This window comes from Cucumis melo, chromosome 12 (assembly GCF_025177605.1).
Source record: "Cucumis melo cultivar AY chromosome 12, USDA_Cmelo_AY_1.0, whole genome shotgun sequence".
In the NCBI taxonomy this organism is placed as follows: domain Eukaryota; kingdom Viridiplantae; phylum Streptophyta; class Magnoliopsida; order Cucurbitales; family Cucurbitaceae; genus Cucumis; species Cucumis melo.
In genome coordinates, this window is record NC_066868.1 from 3,043,496 (window position 1) to 3,067,155 (window position 23,660).

Genomic DNA, 23,660 nt, shown 5'->3' on the forward strand with positions numbered 1-23,660 from the left:
TAAAGTCGAAGGGGGTATTATTACCGGCGGGGATCTCGCTTTAAATAATTTCTTTTTATTTCTAAATGAGAACACAAAAAAACCAAAAAAAAAAAACAATAATAATTAAATTAAAAAATAAGCTTAGCTTTTTTATGAATTTCTCCATTTATAACGGTCGAAACCAAAGAATGAAAGGCATTAAGAAAACGGAACCTCTTTTCCTTCGCTTTTCTTTTTAACGTCGTTAACCTCCTCCGTCTATTGCCGTCCCCCGATTTTCAAACTCCTCGCGTAACGTCTTTAAAAAAAAAGAAAAAAGAAAATTCATTTTCCAATTTTCTAATTTTTCAATTTAATTTTTTTTTTAAATATCATTATATTTTTTAATATTCATATCCATTACTCCATCTTCTTCTTCTTCCTCCTCACACCTCCTACATTTCTCTCTCTCTCTCTCTCTCTTTCTTTATTTCTCTTCGATCTTTGAACAAATTCTTCAAATCCATTCAAGTTTCTTCATCCTTGGTCGCTGTTCTTCGCTTTCTCTCACTAAAATTATCGCCATTCATACAGAATCTTGTTCTTTTGGCCGTTCGGATTCGGACCAACTCTTTCTTTGGCCGGCGATTGATTCACTGTGTTGTTTTTTTTTCTCTTCTGTTTCATCTTTCGTATACACTACTTCTTCGCCTCTTTCTGATTCGATCACAGGATTTCCGTCATTTTCGATCCAACTCAGATTCAACTCCATTTTGTATGTCTGACTCTGTTTGAGTAATCATTTCTACTGTGGACTTCCTTTTACACCGTACTTATTTACAATGTTTTGTAAATGTAAATGTAAATGTTGAATGTATATGAGGTTGAGTTTGAGGTTGTTTAGTTTAACGGATGGAAATGGAGCTTCATTAGTTAGTGTAGGTTCTGATTCTGCTTAAATTTTGGTTTCTAGACTTGTAATTAGCGGCATTGGTATGGAGTATGAGTTTATTCTTCATTTTTGTGTTATGTTTGGTAAAGTTGGTATGATTTTTTGCTGACTTTGGTTTTACTGGTTTCTGAAAGGTTTGAGATCCAAACGACGGTTGTTTTGCGATGGAGTCAGCGCAATCGCAGCAGAGAAAAGGTGGATTAGTGCCGATATCGCCATCTCAAACTCCTCGTTCGAATGACAAGGCGACTAGAGATCTACGATCTGGGGATTCGAATTCGAGTAATAAACATGATAAAGAAAAAGGTGTTAATGTACAGGTTATTGTGCGTTGCAGGTAATTAAATGGAGGGAATCTATTGACTTATTGTCATAAATTTCTTCTGTTTCTTCTTGAATTTTGATTTCGGGATTTGTTTCCTTGTTTAGGCCATTGAGTGATGACGAAACGCGATTGCATACTCCGGTGGTGGTATCCTGCCATGAAAGTAGAAGAGAAGTCTCTGCAATTCAGACTATAGCCAACAAGCAGATTGATAGAACATTTGCATTTGATAAGGTTCTATTCATTCTGTTGAATAACTTAAGATAACAGATCAGTTTTGTATTTCAGTGATTAAACTCGAGCTAATCTTTGGTAGTGTTCTTAAACAAAAGCTCAATTCTCATGGGTGGGAAGCTGATAATGGAAATTCTATAGTGTTTATTAATTTCATTTCTTAAAATTTTTTGTTATATGGGATAGGTTTTTGGCCCTGCATCTCAACAAAGGGAATTGTATGAATTGGCTGTGTCTCCTATTGTATATGAAGTTCTTGAGGGTTATAACTGTACTATCTTCGCATATGGTCAAACTGGAACTGGAAAAACATACACCATGGAAGGTGGAGCAAGGAAAAAGGTTGATAGCCCCACTGAAATCTTTCCGAGCGGACTAATTTTTTGTGTATTTATTCATTTTCATTATCAATTTGAATTTCTTGTTAATCTCAGAATGGAGAATTTCCAAGCGATGCTGGTGTTATTCCTAGAGCTGTCAAACAAATTTTTGACATTTTGGAAGCCCAAAATGCAGAGTATAACATGAAAGTTACGTTTTTGGAGTTATACAATGAAGAAATTACAGATCTTTTGGCCCCTGAAGAGACTTCAAAATTTATTGATGACAAGTCCAAGAAACCAATTGCTCTAATGGAAGATGGGAAAGGGGGAGTTTTCGTTAGAGGGTTGGAAGAAGAGATAGTCTGTTCTGCTAACGAAATATATAAAATCTTGGAGCGTGGATCAGCGAAAAGGCGTACAGCAGAAACTCTTCTGAATAAACAAAGTAGTCGGTCCCATTCTATATTTTCCATCACAATTCACATCAAAGAGTGCACTCCAGAGGGAGAGGAGATGATAAAATGTGGGAAGCTCAATCTTGTTGATCTTGCTGGCTCTGAGAATATTTCACGTTCTGGTGCACGAGAGGTGTAGTATATACTAAACACTTTTGTTTTATATATAATCAGATCATAAATGGTACTGCATGTTCAATTGCAGCTCTCTCGAGAGCTCATAATACACAAAAATTTATCTTAAAATTACTTAGACTGATGATCAACTACATTTGCAGGGGAGAGCAAGAGAAGCTGGGGAGATAAACAAAAGTTTACTTACACTTGGGCGTGTTATCAATGCCCTGGTAGAGCACTCGGGTCATGTTCCATACAGGTAAGAATAATTTTCTATTGTAGTATACTGAAACTGGAAATTCATTGCCTTTGATAAAAGGATGGATGATGAAGTTAATTGTGTTGATGGAATGATTGAAATTTCAGGGATAGTAAATTAACAAGATTACTGAGGGATTCTTTGGGAGGTAAAACAAAGACTTGCATCATTGCTACAATATCGCCCTCTATCCACTGTCTAGAAGAAACACTCAGTACACTTGATTATGCACACCGTGCCAAAAACATAAAGAACAAACCAGAGGTTCACTACTTGTTGCTTTACTTACTCAATTATCAGTTGTTTATGTTCAACTTTTTGTTTGACCCTTCATACTGTTTTTTCTCATTTCTTGTGCATATGGCTCTTGATCTTTCAGATTAACCAGAAGATGATGAAATCTGCTCTGATCAAGGATTTATATTCTGAAATTGATCGGCTTAAACAAGGTATTTACTGTGCTTCTCTCTCTCTGTCTCTCATTGTTGAAACAAGTCCTTGATGTTTTTTTCTTCCCTTTGTGGGCAAGGCATTTGGTTTCTGAAAATAATCTTTACTTTTCTCTATTTCTAGAGGTATATGCTGCGAGGGAGAAGAATGGAATCTATATACCACGTGATCGTTACCTTAATGAGGAAGCTGAGAAGAAGGTTAGTTTTGGACTTTTTGGATTTTGGGAAATCTTTTGACTGTGCTATTTATATTAATTATATCATGTTCATAAAATTTTGAACCCCAGGCAATGGCTGAAAAAATAGAACGAATGGAACTTGATTCAGAAACCAAGGACAAGGTGCGTTGGCAGTCGGGTAGATTTTATTTTTGAAGGCCCCATTCATATTTGCTTATTTGGAACTCTAAAAGTTGTCTTCTACTTGTGAGCAGCAATTATTGGAGCTTCAGGAGCTTTATGATTCTCAGCAACTCTTGACAGAGGAATTAAGCGATAAATTAGATAGAACAGAGGTATATCCATGCGTAGGACTATCATATCATCGTTCAATAGAACAATATCCCTCACTTTTTTGTTCTTGTTCTTGGAAAAAAGATACTTATAGCTATTGTTGTATGGAACTCCAGAAAAAGCTTGTGGAAACTGAACATGCTTTCTTTGATCTTGAGGAGAAACACCGCCAAGCAAATGCAACAATAAAAGAAAAGGAATTTCTGATAATAAATCTTCTCAAGTCCGGTGAGAAAAGTTTCATCTGTCCTTCAGCAGTTTGTGTAATTTTGGATTTCTTAAGTTTCTATTTCTCAGACTTTCTGCTCTCTATTCTAAGATTTGCTTTGTAGATTTTGGACTGCTTAGCCTCTCAGTTCTTGACTTTATATATTCCGTTTATGCGTATTTTGCTTCAATACAGCTTTCTGACAATTGTGCTTTGTCAACTCCTGCAGAGAAAGCGCTAATTGAGCATGCATTTGAATTGCGAGCAGAGCTAGAAAATGCTGCATCAGATGTGTCGGGTTTATTTGACAAAATTGGTTGGTTATAGACTATAATGTCTTTTATACTTATCTTTCTTTCACCATATAGTTTCGTCAGAAGTATTGATTATGCTAAGCATCATATTGTCTATCCAGAGCGCAAGGACAAAATTGAAGATAGAAACAAATCACTTGTCCAGAAATTTCAATTTCAATTAACTCAGCAGCTTGAGTTATTGCATAAAACTGTAGCTGCTTCAGTTACCCAACAGGAGCAGCAACTGAGGGATATGGAGGAAGACATGCAATCTTTTGTTTCAACAAAGGCGAAGGTAAGGCTTGATTAAGACCATTTTCCGTTAGGAATTTCTCATCCTCACTCATAACTTTTATTCTACTTGTGAAGGCCACTGAAGAACTTAGAGAACGGATTGGGAATTTGAAAGTAACGTATGGTTCTCGAGTTAAAGCTCTGAATGATATAACTGGAGACCTTGAAGAAAACTTTCAATCAACCTTTGGTGATATAAATTCTGAAGTTTCAAAGCATTCATCAGCTCTTGAAAACGTAAGCATTTGATTCCTTCTATTTTGGTCCGTGAACTTCCTCCTTTATCATGTTCTGATTGGACTGATCTTGGTCGATTCAGCTTTTCAATGGAATTGCTTCAGAGGCCGAGGCATTGCTCAGTGATCTCCAAAATAGCCTTCACAAACAGGAAGAGAAGCTGACTGCATATGCTCAAAAGCAGCATCAGGTTTTTCTATTAACAACGCTTCTTTATGTCGACAATTTGAAAAATATTTCACGAATTCCTCAACTTACCAAGGATTAATATAGGCACATGCTAGAGCAGTAGAAACCACACGCTCAGTTTCTAAAGTTACCTCAAACTTCATAAAGACAATGGATATGCATGCGTCAAAGCTCACCCACATTGTGGAAGATGGGCAATCTGTCAATGAGCAGAAACTGTCCGAACTTGAAAAGAAATTCGAGGTAGTTGCTGATTGCAAAGACTTCGTAATAGATTTTACTGTTACTTAAGTCTTTTGTATTGAGCTTCAGATTTATTTGGAATCTACAGGAGTGTGCTGCCAATGAAGAAAAACAACTGTTGGCAAAAGTAGCTGAGTTGCTTGCAAGTTCAAATGCAAGAAAGAAACAATTGGTATTTTCTTAACTTTAGACTGTAACTAAATTGCCTGTTGGAACTTGGAATATAACTTTGTTATTGAAGAGATTTGATACAACTTATTTTAGGATCTCTAAAGGTTAATGGTTCATTTTGATAGGTTCAAACAGCAATCAATGACCTGCGGGAGAGTGCTACAAGTAGAACCAACATGCTGCAGCAGGAAATGTCCACCATGCAAGACTGTACTTCTTCAGTGAAAACTGAATGGGCAATGCACCTGGAAAAAACAGAGTCACACTACCACGAAGATACTTCTGCTGTCGAACATGGGAAGAAAGACATGGAAGAGGTTCTTCAAAATTGGTACGATCTAGTTCGTCTAACTTATTTTGCTTGCAAGTACTTCGTTATTAGCCTCTCGAGTTAATGGTTGTTATACAAATTGTTTAGCTTGAACAAGGCAAAAATGGGTGCTCAACAATGGAGGACTGCTCAAGAATCCTTACTCAGTTTGGAAAACAACAGTGTTGCTTCCGTGGATTCCATTTTTCGGTACACAATTTTATCCTTGAAAGATGAAGAAATAATTGTTTTATTATGTCAACATTAGTCATCATTACTTTCTTAAATCCATTAGGGATGGGACGGAATCCAATCAAGCGCTACGTGCTCGGTTTTCTTCTGCTGCATCTGCTGCTCTTGAAGATGTCGATAGTGCAAACAAGAATCTCCTCTCATCTGTTGATCGTCAGTGTCCTATATTAACTGTACAGTGACTTCCATCTTTTCAATCTAAGAAATTCAACTTATGAATTGTGGTGGCTATTGCAGATTCGTTAGAACTCGACAACGAAGCGTGTGGAAATCTCAATTCGATGATCACTCCTTGTTGCGAGGAGCTAAGGGATTTGAAAGGTGGCCATTACCACAAGATAGTAGAAATCACTGAACATGCAGGAACATGTCTGCTTACAGAATACACGGTAGATACAGTTAAACGGTGACTGTTTTTGACAGCTAAGTTAGTTACTCCTTCAACATTTGATTTAATCTCTCTCCCATTTTCATGAACTCAACAGGTTGATGAACCATCTTGTTCAACACCAAGAAAGCGACCATTCAACTTGCCGAGCATGGCATCAATCGAAGAACTTCGAACACCGGCTTTTGATGAGCTTCTCAAGTCATTCTGGGATTTGAAATATTCAAAACAATCAAATGGAGATGTAAAACATTTAGCTGGAACACATGAAGCCACACAATCAGTAAGAGATTCTAGACTTCCTCTAACTGCTATAAATTAATTAAGAAGACTTTTGAAGAAAACATAAATAGAGAAAAGACCTTGGATCTGTATGTAAATATAAAGGCTTATATACTATGTCTTTGAGTGCAATTTTACATTCGTTAATTTTTTTTTTCTTTACTCCTTTTTTTGGCAAAAGGAAAATGAAAAGAGATATACATTTTGGAGGCAGGAAATCTGGTTTTCCCCCAATTTAGTCATTAGTTTTGTGTTATTTAGGGATTGATGAATAACACATTATATGTAATTTTCACATCCTTGATGGATCCATTATTATTTCCACTTGTTGACTTTTCCAGAAGCAGTTTATTAGTGGATTCTTGGCCTAAGGATATATAGTAGATTACATTGTGATTTTGCTATTTATTAGTGGATCCATTATATATAGTATGTTACCTATGATATTAAAATTTTGATTTTGTTTTGAATTAGTTTGCTTATATGTCTCCAATTCTCTTTATTGTTATTGTACATTATGTCAACAATATCATTTGTGGAACGTTTTTAATTTGGACAGAGAAACAATGAGTTTGAGAGATCTAAAATGAGCATGGTTCCATTGATATATAACTAGTATTATTGACCAACTTAGAAATAAACCAGTTTGAAAGAAGGGTTGAATTTGGTACTAAACACAAATATTATGTATGAATGTTGAATTAATTAACATAGTTTTTCTTATCATAGTTTTCATATTTCCTAATTTAACTTTTTAAATCATTATATTATCCAATTTTTTTTTTTTTTTAAAAGCTACTTTATTTAAGTTTTGCTTTTTAAAAAGCTACTAAACGTAAATAATAAAACAAAGAAATTGTAAATGAAAGTAGTGTTTTTAGGTTTATAGTGTTTAAAAGTGTGATTTTTTAAAAACAAGTGGTTATCAAACGAACACAATGACTTTAAAAGCAAGGAACCCCTAGTTTAGATGCCTTTGTTATGTGCACTTAATTATCCTTTCTCTCCGTTCATGATTAGATAAAGTAAAGCTTACCATCTCTTTATCGTGTAAAAATGTAGTCGATGGATTATAGTAAAATCTAATATTGTATTAATTTTTTTAACATTTTCAGTCCCTTGTACGAAAACAACTTTAATTGATGTCATGTTCAATAGTTAAATATTGCATATCACTTAAAACACAAACTAAAGAGGCTAAAATGAGTAAAAATGATATAATAAGCTTTTTATTGGTTAGTTTCATTCTTGTGGGAGGTTAGTTGAGTTTCAAAAGATGGCAACATTGAGTCTACTGTAATTTCTTTGTTTACAAGTTTTCTCTTGAGCCCAACTTCTCGGATCTCACATATAAATATATATATATATATATATATATGATATAAAGTATTAACATATATATATATATACATAGAACACAATGTGTTTGAAGTTTTTAAAAATAATTAATTCTTAATTGTGATGTCCTTTGCAATTATTATTTTGTTCGCTGTTTATATATTCATATTTTCAAATTTGATTCATTTTATTTTATTTATACTTTCAATTTTTTTTTATTTACTCCCTAAAAAGTGACCATTTTAGTCTTTTGATCTGTATTAATATAAGTGATTTTTATTTTATTGGTCTTTTAAGTATAATTGGTTGTAGGAAATATTAGAGAGCAGTGTTGGAGTTAGTTAATAAAAGTAAATAGAAAAAAGGGCATTGTAGTTTACTTTTGTAATAATGAAGCTTGGAAACATCTCGTCATGTGTAAGAAGAAGAAGAAAAAGTTATAAACAAAAGAAACCAAAAGAAAAGAAAGGTATGAGAAAACTCTAATTCCTTTTAGTAAAATCTTTCCATTAAAGAATTAACATTTTAGTACAAGTTTTAAGTTACGTTTGGGACTGATTTTTTTTCTTAAAAAAGGTTCAAATGGTTTTTTTTTTTTAAATTCAAAATCACTTTTCAACGTGTTTTCTTTTTTAAATAATTCAAAAGTAATTTCTATGATATTAAAGTTGTATTAAAATCACAAATTTACGTGTAATAATTTAGATCTATTTCGAAGTTTGGTTTGTAATAATTTTTTTAAAAGAATTTAGTCCTTTAAACTTTTTGTAACAATTTAGTCTCTCGAAAAAAATTGATGTTAAGGTTTAATGAATTTTTTTTGTAAAATAATAGATCGAAATACTAATTAGAGATTCCACATTTTTGCAAAATACAAAATGGACATCATAAAACAATAAAGATTGGCATGATCTTGACGTCTTTTTCTAACACTTAGGAACTAAATTTTAGAAATTTGAAAATAAAAAGATTAAATTGTTACATGCTAAAGTTTTGAAACTAATTAAATTGTTACATAATTGAAAACATATAGGTAAAAGAAGAGAATATCAAAGATGTTTTTTTTTAATCTTTTGAATTATTTATGATATGTTTCAAAATGATTTCAACCATTCTAAAATCTAGACTTCATGTTCTTCTCTAAGGTAGACCTTATTTCATCTTCGAACTCATACTCAATGATGAAGCTCAAATTAAACTCAAGAATGAGAGTAGGGAAAAAGAGACTATATTAACCAGAGAGAGCAAAAAAAAAAAGTACGATACAAAATGGTTCCAAAAGTTATTACAGAGAGAAAGGAAAAAAAAAAAAGATGAACAAGTTACTTTAATTATTCAAAAAAAGAGGGAAACAAAAGAGATCGTAAAAGAATATGAAGAAATTTTATGTTAAATATGATGCCCTAATGATTATAAAAACGAAAATATAACACAAAAAAGAGTTTTGATTTATGTTTGATTTTTTCTTGAGTTGGGTTAAGGTGGTAACCCAACATGATATTGATGTTGGATGATATGTACTTCATCACCAACAACACTTTACAGAAAACACTATCTTCTCACACACATTTTTAGTTTCTTTAAAATGTCATTATATATATATATATATATATATATATATATATATATATATATTACTTTCTACATAATTTTATTATATTTTTAATTCTTACTTTTTTTTATGTAATTTTCCTAATTATGTGTCCCTAATTTTTTAAAATGGATTTGTTTTAGGGTCATTTCGACCATATTTATAAATAAGTCGATCGTTCCATTATGAAAAGAGTCTTTTCTTTTAACATCTTTGAAATTATTTTTGAAGAATTATTAAAAATGATAAATTTGACAAACTATTTATAAAATAAGGCAAGATTTTTAGATTTTATTCAATAGTAGACACTTATATATATGCTTCTATCAGTGATATTGATAAACAGTAATAAAAATTTATTAGTTTTTATCATTTGGTAAAATCTAAAATTTTGTTATATTTTGTAAATATTTTAATTTATTTTACTATATCTGAAAATGCTTCGTTAGTTTTTTACAACCACATATTTATTATATTTTAAAAGCTACATTATTGTTATGATTGAATTTTATCTGTCCTTAATACTCATGCAAATAGTCTATCGGGACCTATATAACACTTATAGACATCTTAATAACTCATCGATAATAATATACATAAAAACTATTCAGCAACAATAATAAATGCAAAAATTGTTTGATAGGTGATAGAGGTAGAATTGACCCATCATTAATGTATGAATAAAATATTCTAAAAAATAAAATGGTTAAAATTATTGATAAAATATAATGAAATTTTAGATTCTATCAATAATAACAATAATAACAACCGTGTGTATTAATATTACTGAGTCTATCAATATAACCATTGGTAATAGATTTGAAATTTTGTTACTCTAGTAAATATTTTAAGCTTTTTTTCTACATTTAAAAATGAAAAAAAAAACACACATAACATTGATAAACTATTTTTTTTCTTTCTGAAAAGCAACTATCATATTTGAAAATTATTTATTTGTGTGATATCAAACAATTTGGTCACATCCATCCATTACAATTATAGTATATATAATACATATAAAAGTTAGGAGTCTTTTAAAAGATATGACAAAATATTTTATCGATTTCGAAAACAGAAAAAGCCCACAAGATTTTTTATTTTGTTATACGTGTCATAAATATTTTAGTAATTATATTTATGAAAAATTTTCTAATATTTATTGTTAATTAAAATTACTCGTACAAACTCAAATGAACATAAAAAGTTCACCAGCTCTACGAAAAGGTTGTACTTCCACGTAAAATTGTATCCTTTCTATAAATGGAATCAACCAAATTATGAACCAATCTTCAACCCCCACTTCCCTTTCTCTTTCACCCTCAATTCATCAAAACAAACAAACATACAAACATCCAAATCCCACAAAGGAAAGCAAAGAAAAAAAAAACCCCTTTGATCATCAATCAAACATGAACAGCTTTGACAACTTGAACGACAATAATAATAATAATGGTGAATACACACAGAAATGGAATCTAGATCCCGACATGATCGATGTCATGGTTGAAGTACCAATAATCAACGACAAAAAAGGGAGCTTTAAAACAAGGGATGAACAACAACGACATGGGGCTTCAAGGCCTGCAGGGATGAGGCTTGGAAGAAGACAATCCAAAGCTGAAAGAGGTTTTAAGAGCTTGAGATTTCTCGATCATTCCGTGACCGGCAGAGAAGTCGATGCTTGGAGAGCAATCGAGCATCGATTCCATCAACATGCTATTGATCATAGGCTTCCTAGAGATAAATTTGGACTTTGCATAGGTATGTCTTTCAATTTCTCGTGTTATTATCAATCGCTTATCAGGTTTTTGTGTTTGTTTTGTATCGATAATGTTTCTAAAAGGTCTTCGGTTGAGTTATATCTTAGTACATATATAGATAAACATGTTATCGTTCGGTTTGGCCACTAGACATTAGGGTTAGCGTCTCAACCAAAATCAAACCATTGATCATTGGTATGGTTTAACTTTCTCTTGGACAACAAATTAAACATTATTCTAAACTCTTAAAGTACCAGAACTAAATAAACACATAGCTTGATAAGTAGATAGAATTGAGACATGAGTACTCAGAAGCTGTTTAGGAATCAAGATTATAATTTAACGTGAAGGGCTCTTAACATACAAATGATTAGAACTCGGAAATTAAATTTTGATTGAACAGGAATGGGAGGAGATTCAAAGGATTTTGCAGGTGAATTATTTGACACATTGATGAGAAGAAGGAGGCTATGTTTAGGAGGTGGTATTACATTGGAAGAGTTACATGGTTTTTGGGAAGACATAACTAACCAAGATATGGATTTTCGTTTACAAATATTCTTTGAAATGTAAGACCAAGCTACATACTATAATTTCTTAATTCTATAATTATTAATTTTTTACCTTTCTATTTTGTTACCAAAAGTCTTTGAAAATCATTAAATTTTGATAGTCCTCCAGGTGTGACAAAAATGGTGATGGCAAGCTTTCAGAGTCAGAAGTAAAGGAGGTTAGAAAATTAGAATTCAAACACTACTACGTCATTGAATGTAAAAATTAAGTTTATAAAACATTATTACCCTTCTGCCAGTAATTATCAACATTCTATGAATGTTTTCAAGAAGAAACACAAATTTTGAGAATTAAAAAAATTAAAGTTGTTTTTATGAGATTATACATCTTGCTTTCGTTTTTAGAATTTGGTTGAGAGTTCAAGGGGTAATTTCTTTAACAAATGGGAAAGTATCTCTATAATGATATAAATTATGCACGTGTAAGTTAGGGGATTGACTTTGGTGTACCACTTTGTCGAAGATAACCATACTTCAAGTACCTATTTTCACTTTGAACACAAACCTCGATTGTTTAATTTTGGTTTTATCTAAAAGAAGTCGTATCATTGAAGATAGTTGCCCTTACTTATGTCGTAAAAAGTTGACTATGATATTCGCAACAAAAATCATAATTGAAAAGCCGAGGAAAGACAAAAAAGATGAATCTGTTTATGAAATGTGGCCTAACATATCTAACATATCTATTTGATATTATACATGGGTTGAGTGAATTGAATAGGAATTTAATTCAAAGTTTATAAACATTATAATTTACAATTGTTTAATTATGTGTATTGAAATAAAGGTGATAATCTTGAGTGCATCTGCAAACAAGTTAGGAAATCTCAAAAGCCAAGCAGGTTATTATGCATCAATGATCATGGAAGAGCTCGATCCGGACCATCTTGGATATATAGAGGTAACAATATTGTCTTCTCGTAATCTTTTTCGACAAATTGTAAAAACTACCCTTAAATTAGTTGTAATTATATACTCAAACTTTTCGATGGTAAAAAATTAAGTTATATGTCAAACTTATACTAGTATTAAAAACGAAAAGACTCAATTTTTACGCTTGAAAATTTGATGGTGTAATTGCAACAACCACCATACTTTATGGACAATTTTTGCAATTTTCCCTAATCTTTTTTTAATACATTATTATCATTTTTTTTCTCTTCAATTTCAAGCAGTTGTCACAACTTGAAGCTCTATTGAGGGAAGTCATGGTATTTGATCAAGATAACAGCAAGGTTATGGGTAAAAGGACATGTACTCTTACAAGAGCCATGATTCCAAAAAGATACAGAACTCCAGTGAGCCGAGTCATATCAAGAACCGTCGAGCTCGTCCACGACAATTGGAAGAGGATATGGGTGATCGTAGTGTGGTTGGCGATAAACGTGTTGTTATTCCTTTGGAAGTTTAATGAATACAAGAAACACAAGGGATTCAAAATAATGGGATATTGTCTTTGTGCTGCAAAAGGTGGAGCTGAGACAACCAAATTCAACATGGCTCTAGTCTTATTGCCAGTTTGTAGAAGTACACTCACAAGTCTTAGGTCAACATTCCTAAGTAAAATAATCCCATTTGATGATAATATAAACTTCCACAAAGTAATTGCAGTAGGGATAGTAATTGGGACATGTATTCATGTGTTTATGCACATATCTTGTGATTTTCCAAGGATAATTGGTTGCCCTAGAGAGAAATTTATGCTACTTCTTGGCCCTAATTTCAATTATCATCAACCAAGTTATCAAGATTTGGCGAAAAGTATACCTGGGGTTTCTGGGGTTTTCATGTTGATTATTATGGGAATTTCATATGTTTTGGCCTCACATCAGTTTAGAAGAAATGTTATTCAGTTGCCTTCACCTTTACATCATTTGGCTGGCTTCAATGCATTTTGGTATTCTCATCATTTGCTTATTGTGGTTTATGTTCTCTTCATAATACATGGATACTACCTCTTCTTGATCACTCAATGGTACGTCAAATCGGTACGTATTCCCTCTCCTTCTCTTTTAAGTATCTGTTTCAAATAATTTTTCAAGTACTTAAAAAAACACTCACTTAACCTAATTCTTAAACGCTTAAACAGTTTGTCATATGCCTCATTTTATTTAATATTTTGTTGGTATAGTTCAAAACATAACCAAAATCAACCCCATGACACAACATTTAGAATACATTACAATCTACAATTCAGTATCATGCATGTAAGATTTTACCAACAAACATTTATTAGACGCAAAGTTGAAAACTTAAAAGATTTTTTTTAATTAACCACACATCGACACAGACTTCAAAGTTAAAACAAACTGTATGGATTATTATCTGTTTTATTTGAATGTTAATGATTGTAGACATGGATGTATTTAGCAATCCCAATGTCTTTATATGCTAGTGAGAGACTTCTTGCATCAGTTGCTGAGCTAAAGCATAGTGTTGACATTATTAAGGTAATCATTACATATATTCTTTCTTCTAATTAATTTCTTTTAACTAAAAATTTCAAACTTTAAAAATGGGGTTTTAATTTGTTTGAATTGTTTTGTAAATTTGTTGTTCAGGCAGTGATATATACAGGGAATGTTCTTGCACTATATATGACAAGACCTCAAGTTTTTAGATATAGAAGTGGAATGTATCTTTTCATCAAGTGTCCAGATATATCAAGTTTTGAATGGTAATATATATATTTTAATAGCATCGTTAACTAAAATATTTATAAAATATACCAAAATTTTAGACTCTATACATTAATAGCAGTTTATTTATGTCTATTATCGATAAAATTCAAAATTTTGTTATATTTTGTAAACATTTTCAATTGTTTTTTACATATACATATGCACCAATAGCTGTTTTTGTAAATATGGGTTAAAGTACAAGTTTGGATGTAAAGTTTTAAGATTGTGTCAATAAAAATATTCGTGTTAGGTTCTTATTTCCAGATATATCTATATCAAGTGTTTGGTAACTGATTTTGTTTTATGTTTTTTAAAAATGAAATATATATTTTTTTTTAAGTTTCATTTTCCATTTTGGTTCATAATTAATCTTCATTTGTTTTAGGCATCCGTTCACTATAACTTCTGCCCCAGGAGATGACTACTTGAGTTGTCATATTAGAACATTAGGAGATTGGACTGCAGAGCTTTATTACAGGTTCGCAAAGGTGTGTGATATTTCTTTTCATTAAACTAAGTAATCTTATGATATATTTATTAAATTCATGAATGCATGATGCATGAAGTTAATTATTAGTTTAATTTAAAACTATATCATCATATTCATATTCATATTCTTATTCAAAGTATAACCCCAACAACATGTATTAGTTTTAGTTGTAAAGTTAAGACCAAGAACCCTCTAAAACCAGAGAAAGCATTAAGGGAGCCATTTGTATCTAAAATAATAACCACTAGTCTACGTAGTTCAATCTTCAATAGAAATCGAACCAAGGGCGGCTTCAAATTATCCCAAATGTGGAGGATAGCCTGCCAACTCCAACATTCCTTTCTTGAGCAAAGGATCACCCTATCATCCATTCGTGTTTAAGTTCTGATAAGTCACTTTTAACCAAACTGCACTAGAACTCATTCCCTTCCTTGTCTGATTAACTAAACACAGTATATTGAGGCACACTGACATGATTAACTGTAGGAAATGATTCTTATACCACTTGTTAGTTAATCGGAGACCATGAATCTTCGTACAATAGGTCTACCTTGAATTCTAATAACCCTAGTAATTTTGTTTTCGATTTTATCTAAAATGCCTAATATCATTAGAGATCATAGTTGTTGTCATATCTTATATACCCCATCAATCTTTTCTTTGTCCAGCAAATCTTCTCTTTAACCTAGCAAATGTGGAATTTGGTTGCCTCCAACAAAAATGTCTTTCCTTTCATCTCCCAACATTATTGATTTTTCTATTCTTTTCAGAAAATACCTTAGTTCATATGAAATCATTACACAAAATTAGCCATACCCAAATAAAGTTTAAAAATAGTCTAAAATATTTTGAAACTTTGTTATTTATAAGCATATACTAAAAAAGAAAGTGGCAGGTATGTGAAATGGAGAAAAATGTACAAGCAAGAAGGGGAAGTCTAGTCAAAATGGAAACTAAAGCATATGCTGCTGATAGCTATTCTCAATTAAGGTGAGCACAATTACAATTTTGTATACGTGGACAAAATAATACAACCACATACACGTAATTATTTTAAATGACACAAAAGGTTGAAAATATTTTCAAATATAACAAAATGTCACAGTTTATTAATGATAAATGATAGATATCATGTCTTCTATTGGTGTCTATTGTTTTCGATCAAATCGTGACTAACATTTTATTATTTCTTTTTTATTTAATTTTCAGATATCCAAGAATTGTGATAAAAGGGCCATATGGTGCTCCAGCACAAGATTACAAAAAGTATGATATTCTTCTCCTTATAGGGCTTGGAATTGGGGCAACTCCAATGATCAGCATTATAAAAGATGTTTTAAACTCCATCAAGCCAATTGACAATCATAGCGTGAGTCTACTCCCAAAAAAGCTAAGCTACCCTTTAAACTATTTTTTTCAAATTTATAGTCTACATTATGATTAATGTACTAAACAAGTTTAGTTAGATTATCCAACCATAGAAACTAAACAAATTGAAACTCATCCTAAAATTTAGGGGTATTTCGTATAGTTTAAGCCTAGAGTTAGAGGAATTAAGTATGAAAATGACATATAAAGTGGAAAAAATTATTATTTTCTTTGTAGGATTCAGTACACAAACGACATTCGCTGAAGACCAATAGATGTGGCCCCGAAAGAACATACTTTTATTGGATTACAAGAGAACAAGGCTCATTTGAATGGTTCAAAGGTGTTATGAATGATATATCTGAATATGATCATGATGTAAGTTCAAAATTATTGTTAATTTTCACATTTTTAAGCAATTGATATACTTTGTTGTTAAATTAAATGACATATTTTCTAATGAATACATTTGCAGCATGTAATAGAAATGCATAATTACTTGACTAGTGTTTATGAGGAAGGAGATGTAAGATCTGCTCTTATTACCATGGTGCAAAAGCTCCAACATGCTAGGAATGGAGTTGACGTTCTTTCCGAAAGTCGGGTATTATTCATACTAGTTTTCGATATTGATCTTCTTAATTATTTGTGTCTATGATTATTCTCATCTTCTATTTCAATAGTTTTCTAACCCAATGTTCAATAAATTAGTAAGTTTTCATGTGAACTATTCGCAGATACGAACTCATTTTGCTAGACCAAATTGGAGGAAGGTGTTTACGGAATTGGCAAATAATCACATGGCTTCGCGTGTAGGTGAGTATATATTATTTTTGAACGAGTTATATATAACTCCATACTTATCAAATGGTTAAGAGTGGGTTTGGAATGAATTTTTTCTTTTAATATTTTTAAGTAGAAATATTTCTAACAGGTTGTGAATATCATTTTGAACTTATTCTATACATATTTTTAAAGGGTCAAAATTTAGTGATTTTACTTTATCCATTAGATCTTAAATTTTAAGGTTTCTATTGACACTGTTATTTGGCTAAATTATCTATTATCTTTATACTCATTCTTTTAAAATTTTGAAATCTTTTTAAAATTTCACTAAAAGAAAATCAGGATTGATATAAACTAGCGGTGACCTAAAATAACAATAATGCATCAAATCAAATTTCATTTCAAGTCATTGGTCCACACCATTCCAAGTCTCACTTTCCACGATTCAAAATCATAAAGGAATTGATCCACTTTTCAAGGTAGTTTGGAAACGTTTATAAAAGGTAAAAGTGTATGAATTAAGATGGGAATAGTTATATAGGGATGAATTTGTTTTTGTCTGATTTTGCAGGTGTGTTTTATTGTGGAAGTGCTACACTTACCCAAACATTAAGGAAACTATGTCAAGAGTTTAGCTTAAGCTCAACAACTCGTTTTCACTTTCACAAGGAGAATTTCTAGACACATTGAGATGAAATTTGAAGTGTGTAGTAGCCTTTAATGTGTAAGTAAAAGGATGTTATTACCATATCATGCATGTATAACTCAAAAGTTTTGTGTAGCTGTGAAAATTGAATGTCTCACTTTGTTTTTAAATATATTGTGTATATATAAACAAAGAAAAACAGAATTCCAAGCATTTAATTTATAGTTAGTTGTTATTGATGGTGTTTAAATATACCATTTGTTATACATAAAGGAGAGGATTTGATTCTCGAAATAAATCGTGGTTTGTTCTTTTTTACAAGCTGGGTTTGTAGAGATAAATGTTGCTTGGGAAATTTTTTATATGTTTAATTTCTTAAGCTGAAATGTTGCATTAGTTCATTTAACTTCAACAACTAGCTAAAGAATGGGAAGAGAATTAGAGCTGATTGTAAGGTAAAGATCCTTGGGACAATTTCTTAAACTTAGCCAACCTCCAACTTAATTAGCTGAGAATTTTCACTTGTTTCTCTCTATGTTTTGCTTTTTACTTTCCAAAGAGTATTTTTTGTAGGGGTTCTGTACAGCACTTTCTCTCTCATTTTCTACTGATCTAGAGAGACATTGTGCTTATATAATGACCAAAACAGTGTCATCTTTTGTGTATATCTTTTTGTCATGGAGCTTTTAAATTTGAATTTGCATCTAAATTAAAGGTAAGGAACAATGGTTAAGAAATCAATAAGGAACACAATAAAAGGTAAAGAGAGATCGACACACAGATATAACGTAGTTTACTAAAAGTGTTTTGTTAGCTATGTCTAAGCTGGATAAATTAGAGAGAACGAGAATGTCTTTCAGAATATAAACAACATCACTAGATTAATGAGACCTCCATTGTTGGTTAATCGAAGCGTGAAATAAAATTTTTAAGATTTTATAATAAGAAGAATCTTTTTCCCATGGTGCAAACAAACCAAAACAAGGATAGTAAAACTTGAAAAACAGTTCCTGATTTTCTACCTAGAGAAAATCTATGAGATCAAGCTTGTATCCCCTTCCCAATATATATAATATATATATATATATATATATTCCATACATTTCCTAAGAGATGACAAAGGAAAGAATAAAAAAAATGTTTAATGAAAAAAAGGATGGAGAAAGAAAGAAAAGGTAACCAAACATAAATAATACATAAGTAATTAAATAAACAAGATTAAAGTGGACTATGTAAGGTGGCTACAAATACTATACAAAATGCCCCCAAATTTTACACTATTATACAAATTTTGGATAAATAATCGTTATTAGGAGTAATTTTGGACAAATAAATAAGTTTGAAATAAAGTATAATTAAGAGAGTTACTTAATTTTAAAAGAATTTGAGATTGACACGAAACTCGTCCAAAATAAGTTTTTTTTTTAAAGTACGAAAAGAACATGACTTAATTGGCTAGCTTGGGTAGGCGAATCTCAAACATCAAATCTATCTAAAATATGACTTTTATTTAGAACCTTGTTAGTGACTTTGTTTAACTCTCATGCATCTGCTTTTTTTCAATTGGATAAAGGAGACAAAGTCCCAAGTCTAAAACAATGAAGAAGACCCTTGACTGAACTCAACATATTCTTTATGGCTTTTGTTGTCCATATCGCCTTTTTCTTTTATCAATTTGTAAATTCAAATTGATTTGTTACCTTTAGTTTTTAGCTGTCCTTTTTGCATTTATTTATTTGTTACATTTATTGTCGTGGTAAGAGAAAATGAGTTATTTTTAAACGTAGCAAAGTAAATCAAAATATTTTAAAAAATATAATAAAATATACGTATAAAATATTTTTCTATATTTAAGAAGTTTTCTGGGTTGAAATAATTTAAAAAATAAAACTTCAAAGGAATCAAACAAAAGATTTTAAAACGTGGCACCATTTAATTGTTCCACGTTGATGGCAGCAAAAGTTGGGGTGCAGTCCGGCTAGGACCGAAGGTTCTCTCTTTACTACGGCCCAATCGTGGACGCCCAGTTCCCTCCATAATCTTTCCCCAAAAAACCTTTCTTTATTTCTTTCTCCGACGGTATTCAAGCCGTGAAGCTTTATGTCACCATGATTTCCGTTCTTGCTCAGGTAACCTACCGTCTATGGTCGTACGAATTTCCGATCTGATTCGATTTCCTTGCCGTTTCTTTGATACGAATTTGATCTCACCGTTTTTCCCTTTTTGGTTGATGTCCCAAATTGAACTGCAGGAGCGACTGCTTGGTTTTGCATTGGGGAGCGCGTTCGCCGGGGTTGTTGTTTTTGAGCAACGGAAAAGCTTATACCAATCCATTTCCGAAAACTATCCACCAGCTACCCAATCTCCAGTAAGCGTAATTCCCCTTTCTTGTAACCCTAACGATAACCATTGTTTTGAGACAGTTAGGATGGCATTGCATTGAAAAATGTATGAAAATGTAAATCTTTGAAATTTGGATGTTTTGGTTTAAGGGGGAGAAGAGAATGAAATTATCAAAATTTTCAATAATGCAATTGCTAAATTAGTGTTATATATGTCTGAAAAGTGTATTAACCTATAAATTATTTACTTTTTTTTTGTGTGCTTACTTTCTTATATCAATATAAATATATTTTTTTTTTCAATTCTTGCTAATTTATTTTTCTATTTAAAAGTTGAGAAATACATATCTTGTGAAATATGTATAATTCCTTTTCTGAATTTTATACTTCCATCTAGCTACTAATCCATTAATTTAATATCATTCTCATTGAAACTACTTTAGATGAGAAAACCTGTACTAGCAAAGAAGTATGGCCCAGAGTTTTCTCACCTATGGAATAGAGCTGTAGACCAGACGTTTGGACCCGTGATTCAGGCACTCAGTTCACGGGGATGGTGATATGTTGAGAATGGTTTCTTTCATCAATGTATCTAATATCAATTTGTGAAACATGTAAGGAAACATAATTTTAAATTTACTAGTTTTAACATTCTGGATTTTCAAAGAATTGATGTTATGACCGTGAATCAAACTCCAAATCCATGAGCTTTAGGCCTTTAAAGCAATAAAACTGTTCTTTTTCTTACTTCCTTTTTTCCTATGTATTTCATTGAGAAGTCATGAGGTTAAATTGTTAACATACTATTCTGGGGACTAAGTAGTCGAATATTTGGTTAGTAGTTCCTCATATGAACAAGAGTGAGAATGCAATCAGTTATACGCTGCTAATGCTCATGAATTGATAAACTGATGGCTAAATACTATCGTATAATAGTCATATAAAAGAGACGATTAACTAGCGCCTTGGTTTGTTGCTATGGAACACAGGAGTGCAAAAAAGTATCTATCCCTTCTTTAATTTCTTCCCTAAAAGAAATCAAATTTCTGAAAGTTCCATTTCCACACTGGAGATTTTGTATATGTTGCTTCCTATTAATTATATTTTTTAGTATAGTTTTGAATTTGGATTTTAGTTTGTACTATCCGTTACTAGCTGAAAAAAGGCAATTGTTTTGAGTCTTGACTTTAATCTTGTTCAGCTAGTTGTCTGATTAATTTGCTAGGCTACTGATTCACAAAAGATCATGAAAGATGTTATGTATTTATGAACACTATCTATTCTAATAAAACAGCATACATTCTGTGAAAAGGTTTCTGATTAGGTTGATGAGTATGTTAGCAAGAATTAGAAGGCTTCTTTTGAAGACAGGCTCTGGAAAGGTTTACACCTCACGATACGCCAATGGAGTTGACTTAACCGTTTTATCTTCATAAGTGGCAGGTTGAGACTTGGGAGGCAAAGATTTAGCTTTTAGGATTTAAGGTGATGGATCCACTTTCCCCCTTCATCTTTACTCTCATCTCGTAGCAGACCTCTTCAATCTTTTAATTTTTGTATGTAGAAAAAGCGTTATTGAGCGCTTCTGTAGTTGGGAAGAACTCTTAGAGTTAGGTTCTAAGTGGTCCTATTGGCTTCTCTAGAAAGAGAGTAAAGGTTTGGGTTGAGAGGGCTAAGGGCTGTCTTTTTGACCCTTGGGTTCTCCCAAAATGAAATGTGAAGGTCAGTGCATACTTACTCCAATAAAGTAGGCTTGGGGTTGGCCTTGGCCATTCCCTTTCCATTGTTTTTTGAATCTATAGTCACACACACACAACTTTGGCTTTTCCTCCACACTGGGGATATCCCATGTTTGTAATTTCATACCATCAATAAATTGTTTCTTTACTAGGTCTCCAATCACCCAAGTTTACCAAAGGAGGTGTAAGAAGGGTAATTCAACCTAGACAACATGGTTGTTAGGATGGCCAGTGGTCCTAGTAACACGTGGAAGCAGCAGAAGGAGGGTTTATATTTAGGTTTTTTGTGCTAGGGTTGATCATCTGAATATTTTGGTATTTTAAATGAACGTTGTTGTTCATTGGGTAGAGAGTAGCTCTCTTATTTGGCTGATAAACTATTATGGAACTCTTGTGTGTTTTGATTATCCATATTGAATACATATCTATATCTCTTCTCCAATCATAACTGAATTGTGTGTGGCTGTTATATTGTTCTGTGTTGTGTCAGTGTGCTGGATATATTTATAGCAGGTATGTTGAAGCCTAACATTCTTAGACCAAGAAAAAAGAGATTTTGGTAGATGCAACAGGTTTAGCTTTCCAAACGTCTTTCCCATGGCAGATTATTCACGAGCACCTTTCCAACTCCAATTAGCAATACGGTATTGGTTTTTCAAGAAAAATGGCCCAAACAGAGGCCTTGATGCAACTAAGTATATCTATCGAATGAAAGTCTTAAAGAATCTTCTTAAGGCATTTAGTAAGTGGTTTGGCTATAAAAAAGTAAGCTTTCCAATCCTTGGAGCTTCTTTTGGATTTTAGTGAAGATAAATTCCCAAAATGAGGGATCTCAAGGTTGCCGAGGAGGGGAGCTCAGGAGGTTGGAGGTAGGAAAGACTCAGTTAAATGTCATGAATTGGCCTCCTAAGAAGATAGAAGATTGTCTTTTTGAATAATTCTCATGTATGTTAGTAGTTAAAAGACAAAGGTTGAGGGCTATGGACTAATGGTCAACTGGTCGTAGGGCCTTCCTTTTGTTACTTTTTGTGTCTGTACACTACAGTATTCAATTTCTAATGGAGTGCCTAACAAAATACTTGCCCTTGGAAGGTCTTGTGGGGTTATACCAGTTATCCCAAACGAAGTATGGGAAGACATTTCAATAGATTTTATAGAGTAATTTATTTATTGACAGTCAACACTTTCCTTAAAACTATTTCAGAGAAGAGAATCCGTGTTTCCAAATATCATTTATAGATTTTGTGCCAATGGAGCAAAGTCAGATAGCTCAAAGTTGCATCCTTGATTCAACTTTCATTCGCTTTAGATATGTGATTTCTTGCATTTTCATTCGTATGTCTGGACAATGGACATCACAATTTGTGAAATGTAATGGTAAAAGGTTTGTAAAATTTATAGACTTCTCATTCTTAGTTATTAACTAATTGATTTTTGGCTGTGGGACAAAGCCATAAGCTTTACAAGGGTCTACACCACATTTAAGCCTGTTTCTCTGTACTTTATATAGTTTTGATGTCTTTAGTACATTTCATTGGTAGCTAAGAAATCTGCAATGTTCCAGGTCTAGCTCCCCAGCCTTCCAGACATCTCTTTCTCACTCTCTCTAACTATGCTGCTCTTTGAAATCTGTGTTTATAATTTATATGTTGAATTAAGATTCAAAGATTTCCCAGATTTTGAACTTATCTGTTATACTACACCTACACTTTAATGTGAGATCATACATTTTTTGTACAATGCTAACTGTTTACTGTTTCATTTGTCATTTTGATTCTCTTGGCATTGATCTGGCAATATATGCATGAGTTCTGTCATTTATATTTGTAATTTTTTGTTCTATCGTACAACCATGAAGCATCTGCATGGTATGTGTTCTCAAGGTAA

At 32.0% G+C, this 23,660-nt stretch overlaps 3 protein-coding genes across 5 annotated transcripts; all 3 read left to right on the top strand.

The window, feature by feature from the left end:
* The first annotated feature begins 390 nt into the window (after nt 1-390).
* Nucleotides 391-6,803, top strand: LOC103497194 (kinesin-like protein KIN-5D). Its single transcript, XM_008459301.3, has 23 exons — nt 391-736; nt 1,048-1,250; nt 1,343-1,472; nt 1,659-1,814; nt 1,907-2,383; nt 2,529-2,626; nt 2,734-2,890; nt 3,006-3,075; nt 3,200-3,276; nt 3,366-3,419; nt 3,512-3,592; nt 3,707-3,818; nt 4,028-4,114; nt 4,214-4,389; nt 4,464-4,625; nt 4,708-4,815; nt 4,899-5,057; nt 5,146-5,229; nt 5,354-5,559; nt 5,647-5,748; nt 5,834-5,943; nt 6,028-6,179; nt 6,276-6,803. Exons 2-23 carry the CDS (start codon nt 1,078-1,080, stop codon nt 6,498-6,500), a joined length of 3,156 nt encoding a protein of 1,051 aa, XP_008457523.1. The 5' UTR covers nt 391-736; nt 1,048-1,077; the 3' UTR covers nt 6,501-6,803.
* Nucleotides 6,804-10,733: 3,930 nt separating this feature from the next.
* On the top strand, nt 10,734-17,962 carry LOC103497196 (putative respiratory burst oxidase homolog protein H). Of its 2 annotated transcripts, XM_017046610.2 has the most exons (14): nt 10,734-11,150; nt 11,553-11,718; nt 11,831-11,879; nt 12,509-12,622; nt 12,897-13,709; nt 14,076-14,171; nt 14,283-14,398; nt 14,788-14,890; nt 15,788-15,882; nt 16,102-16,261; nt 16,498-16,638; nt 16,736-16,864; nt 16,998-17,076; nt 17,618-17,962. In XM_017046610.2, exons 1-14 carry the CDS (start codon nt 10,799-10,801, stop codon nt 17,725-17,727), a joined length of 2,523 nt encoding a protein of 840 aa, XP_016902099.2. In that variant the 5' UTR covers nt 10,734-10,798; the 3' UTR covers nt 17,728-17,962. The 2 variants fall into 2 exon arrangements, 1 of the variants encoding a protein (XP_016902099.2); XR_007816110.1 differs by lacking the exons at nt 16,998-17,076; nt 17,618-17,962 and having other exon boundaries at nt 16,505-16,638; nt 16,736-16,863.
* A 1,607-nt stretch (nt 17,963-19,569) lies between these two features.
* Nucleotides 19,570-20,781, top strand: LOC103497197 (uncharacterized). 2 transcript variants are annotated; one of them, XM_008459303.3, is made up of 3 exons: nt 19,570-19,821; nt 19,944-20,066; nt 20,478-20,781. In XM_008459303.3, the coding sequence occupies exons 1-3, from the start codon at nt 19,801-19,803 to the stop codon at nt 20,592-20,594; spliced, it is 261 nt and encodes an 86-aa protein (XP_008457525.2). In that variant the 5' UTR covers nt 19,570-19,800; the 3' UTR covers nt 20,595-20,781. The 2 variants fall into 2 exon arrangements, with proteins under 2 accessions (XP_008457525.2, XP_008457526.2); XM_008459304.3 differs by having other exon boundaries at nt 19,590-19,821; nt 19,944-20,060.
* The last annotated feature ends 2,879 nt before the right edge of the window (nt 20,782-23,660 follow it).